This window comes from Gobio gobio (assembly GCF_949357685.1).
Source record: "Gobio gobio genome assembly, chromosome: 19".
NCBI classification, from domain to species: Eukaryota; Metazoa; Chordata; class Actinopteri; order Cypriniformes; family Gobionidae; genus Gobio; species Gobio gobio.
The window spans coordinates 16,778,766-16,791,138 of record NC_137112.1 but is presented as its reverse complement, the minus strand read 5'-3'; the positions used below and the strand labels follow the sequence as shown (position 1 = coordinate 16,791,138).

The window sequence follows — 12,373 nt, the reverse complement described above, 5'->3', positions numbered from 1 at the left end:
TTCTATGGGGTCCCCAGAAAATTTCAGAGAATTAAAAGACAATGCAAAAATGGATAAGGTCTACCGCACAATCTAATGGTTTCATTTCTAACCGTTTCTTTTTGTTTGCCATATACATACTTTCCAGAATTGTATATGTTTGCTTTGTATCTTTCTAGTGAGTTTTTCTCACTATAGTCCCCTTTTTCTTGCTCACTGGGGTTGTACGGCAGTATTCTTACTGCAGTACGCAAGCTGCTTACATACATTTATTGTGAAAGTTGCTTATACAAGTAATTTTTCATTGAAAAGGTTTATGCATCCAACATTAAGTATAGCCAATTTAAGTTTGAAAACAATATGTTGTATTTATAATGTCACACTTACTATTTATCTAACAGTTTAAATGTCTTTTCATACATAAAAATATATACTGTAGATGGATTTTAGGAAGGGGGTCGCTCATAAAGGTTCATCATATTTGGGGGTCATATTTTGCATCATAAAGTTTGAAAACCCTTGTATAGGGAGCGCAGAATTATTAGGCACGTTGATTTTCTGATCATATTTTTTTTCCAGGCACATTTTACCAATTCCAAACCACAGTAATCCTAATAACTACTATTCATTTAGTATTTAATAATGTATAAGTGATATATAATTGTTCATGAAGGCTGGAAATGAAAAACACCTTATATTCAGGTGTGCAGAATTATTAGGCATGTTTTCTTTTACAGATAAATTGAGCCAAAAAAGAGATTTAACTCAGACTGAAAAGTCAAAAAGTATTAAATGGCCATGAGAAGGATGCAATACTAATGCAATACTAGACATTGCAGTTAAGGTGTGACCATTGGACAGTGAAATGCTCGTTGGCTCAGCAGGGTCAGACAAAAACAGGTGGTGAAGAAAAGACACCTGTTTACTGCAAAAGAATTAAGAATTAAGGTGAAGAATTAAGGGTGAAACCATCAGGAACCCTTTAGTCTCCAGCGCCACCATTTTCCAAAGCTGCAACCTACCTGGAGTCTCCAGAAGTGCAAGGTGTCAGGATCTCAGAGACTTCAGTTAGGTAAAGAATCCTAAAAAATGACCCCCACTAGATAAGAATCATAAGCTGAAGTGTTGTAAAATACATGAAGAAGGTTTTTTTTATAGGCTTTATGGACAGATAGGTTGAGAGTGACTCTTGAAGGACCAGCACCACATCCTCTAGTACCACTGTTTGAAGAATTCATCTTCCAGAATCTGGCAGTACGTTTTGGGAGTTCATTTTTAGTCCATCTCTGCAAAACGGACTTCAGGATGGACTAAAATGAACTCCCAAAACGTACTGCCAGATTCTGGAAGATTAATTCTTCAAACAGTGGTACTAGAGGATGTGGTGCTGGTCCTTCAAGAGTCATTCTCAACCTATAAAACCTATAAAGCCTATAAAAAAGCAGGCTTCATGTATTTTACAACACTTCAGCTTATGATTCTTATCTAGTGGGGGTCATTTTTTAGGATTCTTTACCTAACTGAAGTCTCCGAGATCCTGACACCTTGCACTTCTGGAGACTCCAGGTAGGTTGCAGCTCTGGAAAATAGTGGCGCTGGAGACTAAAGGGTTCCTGATGGTTTCACCCTTAATTCTTCACCTTAATTCTTAATTCTTTTGCGGTTAACAGGTGTCTTTTCTCCGCCACATGTTTTTGTCTGACCCTGCTGACCCAACAAGCATTTCACTGTCCAATGGTCACGCCTTAACTGCAATGTCTAGTATTGCATTAGTATTGCATCCTTCTCATGGGCATTTAATCATTTTTGACTTTTCAGTCTGAGTTAAATCTCTTTTTTGGCTCAATTTATCTGTAAAAGAAAACATGCCTAATAATTCTGCACACCTGAATATAAGGTGTTTTTCATTTCCAGCCTTCATGAACAATTATATATCACTTATACATTATTAAATACTAAATCAATAGTAGTTATTAGGATTACTGTGGTTTGGAATAGGTCAAATGTGCCTGGAAAAAAAATATGATCAGAAAATCAACGTGCCTAATAATTCTGCACTCCCTGTACTAGTAGACGCGGCAGTCGTTCACACGGCAGAACATACAGACTTCAGATTTCGATAGCAGTCTTTATCAGATTTATCAGACACTAGTCCTTATAGATATCTGATTAATTGTACAGCCATACTTTTGATCTATTCATCCAAAATTAGCAAAATTCTGTGACGTTTCGCTTTATGGCGCAAGCACCATTTGTGACTGGATTCCGCGATTCCATCCTTGTTTTCCGCATTGCGAAAATCATATAGCTCTATGTAGTATTTGCAGTATTAAAGAGTTCGTTTTGTGAGTTATTTATTGTTGTGTTATAAAGTAATTACAATTAGAGTAAGAAGGATGTGCAGTTAATAGAGGACTGCTCTCTATACAAGCTACATAGTTCTCTTCAATGCCATTGAATAGATACAGCAGCTGTTTCAGCTACGCACCAGTATGGCAGTATTTGAAAAATACATATCGTCGTAAAATTGAAACCGGTTTACCGCCCAGCACTAACAAACCCAAATCTGATTTTACCTGGTGAAGCAGGAATACCCAGGATGTCTAGGCAGAGTTTGGCATACTCCTCAGCAGCATCAATTCCATTCTTTGTGTGCAAAGCCTGGTCCATCTTAGCAAGAACAATCTGCCTCAAGTTAAACAACCCTGAAAAAAGGAAACATTTTAATAATTCATACTTTTTAATAGATCTTGAAATCTGTGATAATGGAGGACAAGTTTCCACAATCTCACATATTTCCTAGTTTCACAAGAAAAAGACAGAAAAAAAGGCAAGACGGGGCTTGCTTAAAAGTAAGTGTTACAAACTAGGGATGAAACGATTACCGGTTTCACGATAAACCATGATAAAATTTAGCGACGGTTAGTAATATCGTATAAAATGTAATTATCATTTAAACCGCGTGTGATTGTCACAATTGTGAAAACGCTAGTTACGTATGTAACTGTGGTTCTGTGAATTCCGGATGACCGCCAGAGGCGGTGCTAAGCACTAGTGGATAATCGCTGCGCCAGCTCGATAGGTCGAGAAAATTATAACAACAAAGTCACGTCATGACGCAGACCGAGACGCGAGGATATAATCCCCAGCAGCTCGGTGCCCAGCCTCGGAATGCTTTCTCGCGCATTCCGAATGACAAGGAACTCTGGCGGTCATCCGGAATTCACAGAACCACAGTTACATACGTAACTAGCGTTCTGTTTCATTCCTCCTGACCGCCAGAGGCGGTGCTAAGCACTAGTGGATGACACATATCAACACAGTCATGAGGAATGCCACCCACCTGCAACATCAGGGTTGCTCCAGAAGGACTGCAGAGCTCACATCATGGGAAGCAGCAACATTAACCTTGTAGAACCTTGCGAAGGTACATGGAGAAGACCAGGTAGCAGCCTCGCATACATCCGCCAAGGAAACTCCCCGAAAAGCAGCCCAAGACGATGAGACTGCCCTAGTGGAGTGACAAGTAACACCTGCTGGTAAGGGCTGATGAGATTTGCTATACGCCGACTTTATCGTTTCAACAATCCAGTGTGATAGTCTCTGTTTGGACAAAGGCGCACCCTTGCGTACTTCACCGTAACAAACAAACAACTGATCCGTCTGTCTGAAAGAAGCGGTAGAATTAACATAGCACTTTAAAGCTCGTACAGGACACAGAAGATGAGACCTTCCCCCATCTGTCCCTGAGTGAGTGGAAGGCGGTTGAAAAGCAGCCAGATGAATAGACTGATTCACAAATTGTGGTAACAAAACTTTAGGGAGAAAAGCTGGATTGGGTCGAAGAATGGCCCCGGAATCCTCTGGCAACCAGCGTAAGCACAGTTCACTCACTGATAAAGCATGAAGCTCACCAACACGTTTAGTGGAAGCGACGGCCAACAAAAATGACATTTTTAATGACAACCACTTAATATCCGCAACAGCCAGTGGTTCAAATGGTGGTGAACAAAGGGACTCTAGAACAAGCGGTAAGTCCCAGACCGGAAAGGGAGTAGAACGAACAGGTTTTAAACGCCTCGCTCCCTTCAAAAAACTGCAAACAAGGTTATGAGACCCCAATGAAGCACCATCAACTGGGTCGTGATAAACAGATATGGCAGCAACATAAACTTTTAAAGTGGAGGCCGCCTTGTTGTCATCTAACAGATGCTGCAAGAAACTCAAAATTTTTGGCACAGTACAGTGAACTGGGTCAATTCCTTGATCCCCACACCAAGAAGAAAAGATCCTCCAACGAGCAGCATAAATCTGTCGTGTTGAAGGAGCCCTAGCGTTGCTGATGGTGTTCACTACCGCTGGTTCACAAGCCATTAACTGTGAACTAGGCCTAATGGCCAGACCCAGAGCTGAAGGCGAAACGGGTCTGGGTGCCAAACACGGCCGTGCATCTGAGAAAGGAGGTCCCTTCTGACGGGAAGCTGCCACGGCTCGCCCTGTAGTAGACTCAGAAGGAGGGGAAACAATGGCCTGGCTGGCCATCGAGGTGCCACCAACAGCACCCTGTGCTTGCATAGGTATATTCGGTGCAGTGTTTCCCACAGAAGTGGAAAAGGGGGAAACGCATACAAAAGGCAGCTCGGCCACTCGTGGGCTAATGCATCCTGACCCAATGGGCTGGACTTCTCGGCTCTCGCGAACCACCAGCGGCAATGAGTGGTCAGTTCTGATGCAAACAGGTCGACCTCCGCCTTGCCAAACCGCTGCCAAATCAACTGCACCACGTCCGGGTGAAGTCTCCATTCCCCCGGGAGCAGTAGATCCCTGGACAGAGCATCCGCCACTTGATTGTCTGATCCTGGGAGATGAACTGCCCTTAACGAAGCTAGCCGGCCCTGAGACCATGTAAGGATCTTGCGAGTTAGCTGTAGAGACGCAAGTGACCTGGTGCCGCCCTGATGGTTCAAGTGAAAAACCGTTGACGTGTTGTCGGAACGGACAAGCACGTGACGACCCACCAGATTTGGTAAGAAGTGTAGTAGAGCTAAGTACACTGCCTTCAGTTCCAAGATGTTGATATGTTCTAAGGCTTCCCTTGGTGACCAGTGACCACTGATTCCCCTCTGACTCCAAGTTGCCCCCCATCCTGTTAGAGAAGCATCGGTTGTGATCACTTCTCGACGGGAGGGCACCACCCCTAGAGGCACTCCGGCTCTCAGAAACGTCACTCGTTTCCAGGGTCTCAGTGCACGGGTACAAGCAGGAGAAACGGAAATCATGCGATGACGGTGTCTTGCTGAGTCCAACCCCAAGCTGTTGCTCCACCTCTGAAGGGGCCTGAGGTGAAGCAAGCCCAAGGGAATCACGGATGTGGCGGCAGCTAACATCCCCATTAGTTGCAGAAGGACACCATAAGAAACTTTTGTTCCCAGACGGAAACGAGTCAGTAGCTGACAAATCTTGTCCGTCCGAGCTTGGGACAATGTGGCAGACATTGTGATGGAGTTGAGTGTTATACCTATGAAGGTTAGAGTTTGCTCTGGGACCAGATGACTCTTTGTGTCGTTCACAGTTAGACCCAGCCTCTGAATATGCTCCAGCACAACCTTGGTGTTGCGAATAGCATGTTGTTTTGTTGGGGCACAAAGCAGCCAATCGTCTAAATAGGGCAGAATCCTCATGCCCTTGGACCAAAGGGGAGACAGGGCTGCACTCATGCATCTTGTGAAAACGCGAGGAGCAAGAGATAGACCGAATGGTAGGACTCTGAATTGATAGGCTTGATCCTGAAAACTGAATCTTAGGAACTTCCTGTGGTGGGGAGCAATGGGAACATGGAAGTAAGCATCCCTCAAATCCACGCTCACAAACCAGTCTCCTTTCGTCACAGATCGAAGAACATCGACCGTGCGTAACAATCGGAAAGGAAGAGACTTTAAAAACACATTTAGGCGTCTCAGATCCAGAACTGGCCGAAAACTGCCGTCCTTTTTCGGAACAAGGAAGTACATGGAGTAAAACCCGTCCCTCTGACTGAGGGGAGGAACTTTTTCTATGGCTCCTTTCAGCAACAGTGAATGAATTTCTAAGGAAAGGGCCTTTGAACTGTTTGTATCTTTGACAACTGTCCGAAGGATTCCTGAAAACTTGGGAGGCCGGCGTCGGAACTGCAGAGTGTATCCCCTGTTCAAGGTTGCCAGAACCCAGGGGTCGGACACTGAATTTTCCCAGTAATCTAGGTGTTGCACTGTAAAACGACCGACTGCCGGCCCCATAGCTTCAGGGTTTTTGGCCTCTGGTTTTAGGACCTGTGGGGGGGCGCTGACGTGGCCCCCCCTGACGGTGACGGTGAAAAGGGCGGGGTCCCTGAGCCTGTTCAGTCTCTCTATGACGCTGTGGTGCTTGAAACTGATGAACATTGTGTTGACGCACTCGTTGCTCTGAGCCGTGGTAGCGTGGGTGAGCCGGAGCCAATGGCATCCTAAACGGTGGTGCCCGTGGTACTTGAGTTAGTTGTCGTGTTGCTTCTGACAACTTCATTCTCTTCTCCAATACCTCAGAAACGTTGGGGCCGAAAAGGTGTCCCGGTACAATTGGCAGTTCTCTCAGCGTCTTTTTACAATCTTCAGATAACCTTGCCTGGGCAAGCCATACCTGGCGCCTGGCTGTTAGAAGGGTCGATGAAAGTGTACCAAGTTCCCGCGTCACATGACCCATAGTCAGCAGAGCCGTCTGTAAGAACCGAGGAATGGAAGCATCCACGCTCGCGGACTCCAACGTATTATTACAGGCAAGAAGTAGCTGGCAGATAGTATTCTCAGCCCTCGTTATATATGCTACAGACTCATATGCCTTCTTTAGGAAAGAGTCAGTACGTCCACACTGCGCGCTTGGGCAGCGTACATTGCCTCTTAAAGCCTCATCCGGTGATACCACCAGTGCTGCAACTGGCTGTTCAATTTCAGGAGCCCGTCCTACACCAATGGAGTCAGCTTCGGCCATTGAAGCCAGTGTGCGGGCTAGGGATGTGCGGTATACCGGTACTGGAAAAATACCGGTATATATTTTATTTCAAACGGTACGATATCATGATTTTGCTCATTTCGGTATATGCTGCTGTTCCGAAGTACACCGCTAGGTGGCAGCGCTACCCAAACTGACGCGAAACCGGCAAATGTGGCAACAGAACAAGATGAATACAGCAGTTGAATCTCACTCAACACGCACAAAACTCATTAATAAAGAGAGGATTAGACGTGAAACTTGGAATTACTTTGCTTATAAAACTGCTGAAGAACCATCAAACCTTGCCAAGCATCGTCACTTAATTCCTGACTTGTAAGACATTATGAGATCGACAGGTGAGTGCATAATTCTAACGATCTAATTTAGACATTTTTCTTTTAACACTGATTAACGCACATACATAAGATCGTATCGTTTAAATATAATGAAATCTCCAGCGTTCGTTTCAACCAGTGACGTTACTTTAGACCTAATATTTGCACGCATACTATTGCACTATTTACATCCGCGAAAGACATACCCAACTCTGTTTATGTGACTACTCACTAAAGATTGACATTTTTGACATAATTTTGTGTGTATTTGACTGAGGAAAAACAATTTAATTTGGAATGCGCGAGCTCTTTAGGCCTGTGTGTGTGTGTGTGTGTGTGTGTGTGTGTGTGTGTGTGTGTGTGTGTGTGTGTGTGTGTGTTTGTTGTTGGCATGAGCGCAAAGAAAACTCTCTCTCTCAAAGAGCTCTCATCCCATATGTATTACGAAATGCTATAAAATCGCTTGCATGTTAAAATTGGCGAGGTTTAAAAAGACGTGGGCAGTGATTTCCGTCAGCTGTCCCGCAACGGAAGTGAAAGTGTTGAATCTGAGCGCGCAGATGCTTTTATAGTCCATGCATGATGTCTTTTGAAGCCAGAAGCAATTTGCTCATTTTGAGAGAATGGAGACGCGCAGTAATGCTGAAATTACTTACAAAAAAGTTTCCAAATGACTGATTAATGTGATAATCTTTGTTGATTAATTTAATAATAAACATTTGCGGTAATTTACCGCTTCATAAACCCAAAACTTGCGAGAGTGAGTAAAATTATGCGCAATACCCACATCAAAATTCAGACCCTGTATGGTATCGATTTAATATCGGTACTTCGGTATTAGATTGTGGTACCGTACCGAAGCCAAAATTGTGGTATCGAGCCATCCCTAGTGCGGGCTGTCTTTGATCTTCTTCTAGGTACGTTAGGACTTGTAAGTGCACTGGAGAATTCTGTCACAAAGTCCTTGCATGGTGGCATTGCAAACACATTACTACCAGCAGCTTGTCTGAAAAACACATTGGCTTGAACGGGCTGCACAGGTGATTCGTCAAGACCCAAACGAGCCACAGCCATCTGCAGAATAGATAAAATATCATCTGGAGAAGATGGGCCTGCACCCGATGAATGTACAGACCCACCACTCGAACCACCTGTAGCTGACAGGTTGGAAAAAACATCATGTGGGAGGGTGGGTTGCGTGGCAGGTTCCGCCAACTCTGCATCGAGAAAATGTGAATTAGACGCGCTCATGGAGAGAGCGTCCAAATCCATATCCATATCGTTTGAGGGTTGGAAATCACTCTCATCCACTGGTGTGTTCCCAGTATGGGTGGTTAGCGTTGGGGGTTGAAGAGACTGAAGAAGACGTTTCATCTCCATCATTTCTGAAGAGAGAGTAGCCACAGTCTTCGATAACATATGTTCTGAAGTTTCCGTCTGTCGTGAAGATTTTTTCTTACTCGTTGGAGCGCCAGCAGCTGCCGAAGCACGGCGCTTTTGAGCGCGTCGCGGCTGTTGCGCAAGACTAACAGGTGAGTTAGTGTCTAATTCAGCCAAGCGAAGCTGTCTTTCTGACAGTGGTAGCATACTACAATGCAAACACGGATCAGTTAGAGCCTCCTTCAAATGTTGAATCCCTAAGCAAGATGGGCATACATCATGTCCGTCGTCGGGAAGCATCGAATTCGGACACAATCTGCAGCTTGAAACGGGGATGAGAGGGCTATGATCCATGACTCCGTCAATAACGCGTCCTCGGTAGCACCGTAGGCACTCAGAACTGTAATAACACCCACTCCGGAGGTCAGACGTACCTCAAATCTTCGGATAGAACCGGAAGATTATAACGTCCAAGATAGTAAAATGTAAAATAATAATATATAGGTTTGCGGTGAAAACGCTACCCAAGCGCGGTCGAAACCAGCCACCGGTAGTACCGTGAAGCACAGGGTATCGCCGACACAACAATAAAATATAATAGTATGCACTCACGTAGAAATGGAATCCGAGATATCCGTCCCGAAGATAGCGTTGAGCGTGCTGTCACAGTTTAGGAGGGCGAATCCTCGCAACTCAGGTAAACTGTACAGGACAGCGCGAAATAATGACCTATCATAAGCGAGAAAGCGAAAGAGGCTGGGCACCGAGCTGCTGGGGATTATATCCTCGCGTCTCGGTCTGCGTCATGACGTGACTTTGTTGTTATAATTTTCTCGACCTATCGAGCTGGCGCAGCGATTATCCACTAGTGCTTAGCACCGCCTCTGGCGGTCAGGAGGAATGAAACAGAACTCGCGGTAAATCTTAGCCAGAAGAAAGTCGCTGTAATAGGGGGAAACACTTCAAAACTACGAACGCAAGGCAAGTGGACTTTGACCTCAATACCAAAACTACGTCTGGGAAATAATAACGTGAAGCGAACGAACAAATTCAGTCAAGACTAGGGTGACATTTAAGGGATAATAATCAGGGCTTGACATTAACAACCGCCATTTGTAAAGTGTTCATCTAGGTGTACAGGTATGATGCACACCTTTTGATATTTAATAAAATAAACTGTCAAATCATATGGAAATATGGATATGCATTATTTCACTAGGATACTGTTTGGGCTCTAACACAAAATATGCTAGATTAAAATGCATCATTGCTGAACACTGATGAGAATTTTGCTTGAATATATTTACAGAGATAATATTAGAGATTATATTTACGACAAATTATTATTATTTATGCGTTATGCGTTGCTATTGACGACGGCCATTATAAGGAAGGAAATCCCACAGAATAGAATCTATCTTAAAAAAGTGCTTAGAGCTGCTTGATTTATTTGTTGTTTGTTGATTTTCAAATATAAAACTTGTTTAAATGTTTTAAGTGTGTGCATCTGTTCTTTTTGAAAACTTTCATCTCATTTGAACAAAACCGTGATAATATTGATAACCGTGATAATGTGGGTTACTATAATCGTGATGTTAAATTTCCATACCGTTTCATCCCTATTACAAACCAAAATAAAGATGTGGTTGTAAGGAAGGGGTTGCGTAAAAAATTATGTCAGCCAAAAAGGAAGGTCGTTTCAGTGTTAAAACGTTGTAATAAACAGCTAACCAAAAGGCAATTTCCCTTTGGATTTATGGTCACAGATTTTTTCAAAATAAGAATAGGAAAAATAGGAAAGTGTGTGACAAATTACAGGGTAAGCTTTTATTTCAGGTTGACTTGTAGCTAGCAGGTGATCAGCTCAAGTTTTTGTTTGTGAAAATAACCACTGTCGTTTTGTCCATGGTCACCTGTGTTAGCAAGTCTGGACTTGATGAGTTTGTCCAGAAGCTCCTCTGGAATGGGTTTTCCAGTTTTGTAGTGCTTGGACATGCGCTGCAGTGGCTCCTTCTCCCAGACCCAGTTCTCCAACATCTGAGATGGAGCTTCCACAAAATCCCTCTCAACGTGAGTCCCGCTGAACATTGCAAAGTCAGTCTGAACAAACAAAAGTACATCCATATTAATCTTCACACACTGCAAAATAGTTACAACCTAAGTGACACTGAAAGGCTTAATTCAGACCTGAGCACAAAGCTGGTGCATCACATGTCCAAACTCATGGAAGTACGTTTCCACTTCGTCGTGCTGCAGCAGGGATGGCGCGTCAGCGGTGGCTTTGCTGAAATTAGCCACCATGGCAGCCACTGCCATTTGCCTGGTCCCATCCGGGAGCAAACAGCCGGGCTGCAGACCAAAGCATGCAGCATGGCCATACTTACCCTCCCTACAAAGATAATGAAGAATTAGCGATTAAGATTGTTTAAACTGCCACTGAAGCTCTGCGTTCAGGAAATAAATGGGTTCAAGGTCTCAGAAATCCTACACTGAAGCTGCCTGTCCACCCTCATAATTCAGGTGCCAGATTCACGAAAAACCTGCTTAAGAAAAAAAACTTAAAGGGTTAGTTCACCCATAAATGAAAATATCCCATACTTGACCTACCCTCAAAACGTCCTAAGTGTATATGACTTTCTTCTTTCAACACAATTCAGCCAAAATCACGTTGCCAAGCTTTATAATGGGAATACGTAGTAAGTGAGATTTTGAAGCCCAAAAAAGCACATCCATCTTTATAAATAAAGCTTTAAATATGAATATTTTTCTTACAAAAACTCATCACTATGGATTAGGGCTGAACGATATATCGTTATCGTATCTATATCTAGATATGAACTTTCAAGATATTACTATCGAAAAAAGCAACGATATAGACGATATAGATTTCCCCTCTCCGCACTCGCCCTGCATACAACTCTGGCAGTCACAACAAACATCAGTTTGAGTGCCCTTGAACGCACCGCTAAAAGCCAGCGCGCGCGCGCGCGCACTACAGGGACTTGAGAGGGGGGCGGCGTTTCCATGACACGTCATTGCTTGTCACGTGACACACCGCAGCAGCAACAGCGCTGAATGAATGATGATCTGCTTTTGTCATTTTTTCCTTTTTTATTCAGAATATTCACAAATGTGTTAGCTATGGCATGAAATATCTGATATTCCGATTGTCAAATACATGCAAGTGGAAGTATATTGTTGTTTAAACACCTTTATAACGATCGCGTTAGTTGAGCTGTATGCGCGATGGGCGCCGCCGTGTAATGCTGCCTTCACGTGCTCTCGGAATTATCGTAAATACGAGTTTCCTAGGTAAACATTGCACATGAACGCCCTCACATTTTGAAACTTGAATGCAATGCGCTCGTAATCACGATTTCAGAAGTTGGAATCATCCAATTTCCGATAGCACGTGAAGGCAGCATTAGTTTGTGCCGCAGACGCAGTTCAGAGAATCGGATCTGTTGGATTTACAACCTCTATGTTTACAACACGTGAATTCATCCACTTCTCCCGAAATACTTAAAAGTAAGTGGCTGGTGAACTGGGAATAGAATAGAGTAAACATTGAAGTTACTTACAATGTGTATCTGATATGAATAAAACGTGTCGAATTATAATGGAAAGGATTATTACCTCTTCCATAGACATCAGTGTGTATTTTACAAACTCTA

At 43.6% G+C, this 12,373-nt stretch overlaps 1 protein-coding gene across 2 annotated transcripts in view; it reads right to left on the bottom strand.

The window, feature by feature from the left end:
* The window catches only part of LOC307143438 (thimet oligopeptidase-like), a 317,590-nt gene that overhangs the window by 286,749 nt on the left and 18,468 nt on the right, over positions 1-12,373 (bottom strand). Inside the window, exons 9-11 of one of the 2 annotated variants that reach the window (XR_013818607.1) lie at positions 10,887-11,088; positions 10,613-10,799; positions 2,468-2,684 (exon numbers count right to left, since the gene is read on the bottom strand). Coding sequence is in view for 1 of the 2 variants with exons in the window: in XM_079844990.1 (XP_079701116.1) it covers positions 2,556-2,684; positions 10,613-10,799; positions 10,887-11,088 (518 nt within the window). In the remaining variant the exon portion in view is untranslated. The remainder of the gene's footprint in view (positions 1-2,467; positions 2,685-10,612; positions 10,800-10,886; positions 11,089-12,373) is intronic. The other variant, XM_079844990.1, reaches the window with a different exon arrangement.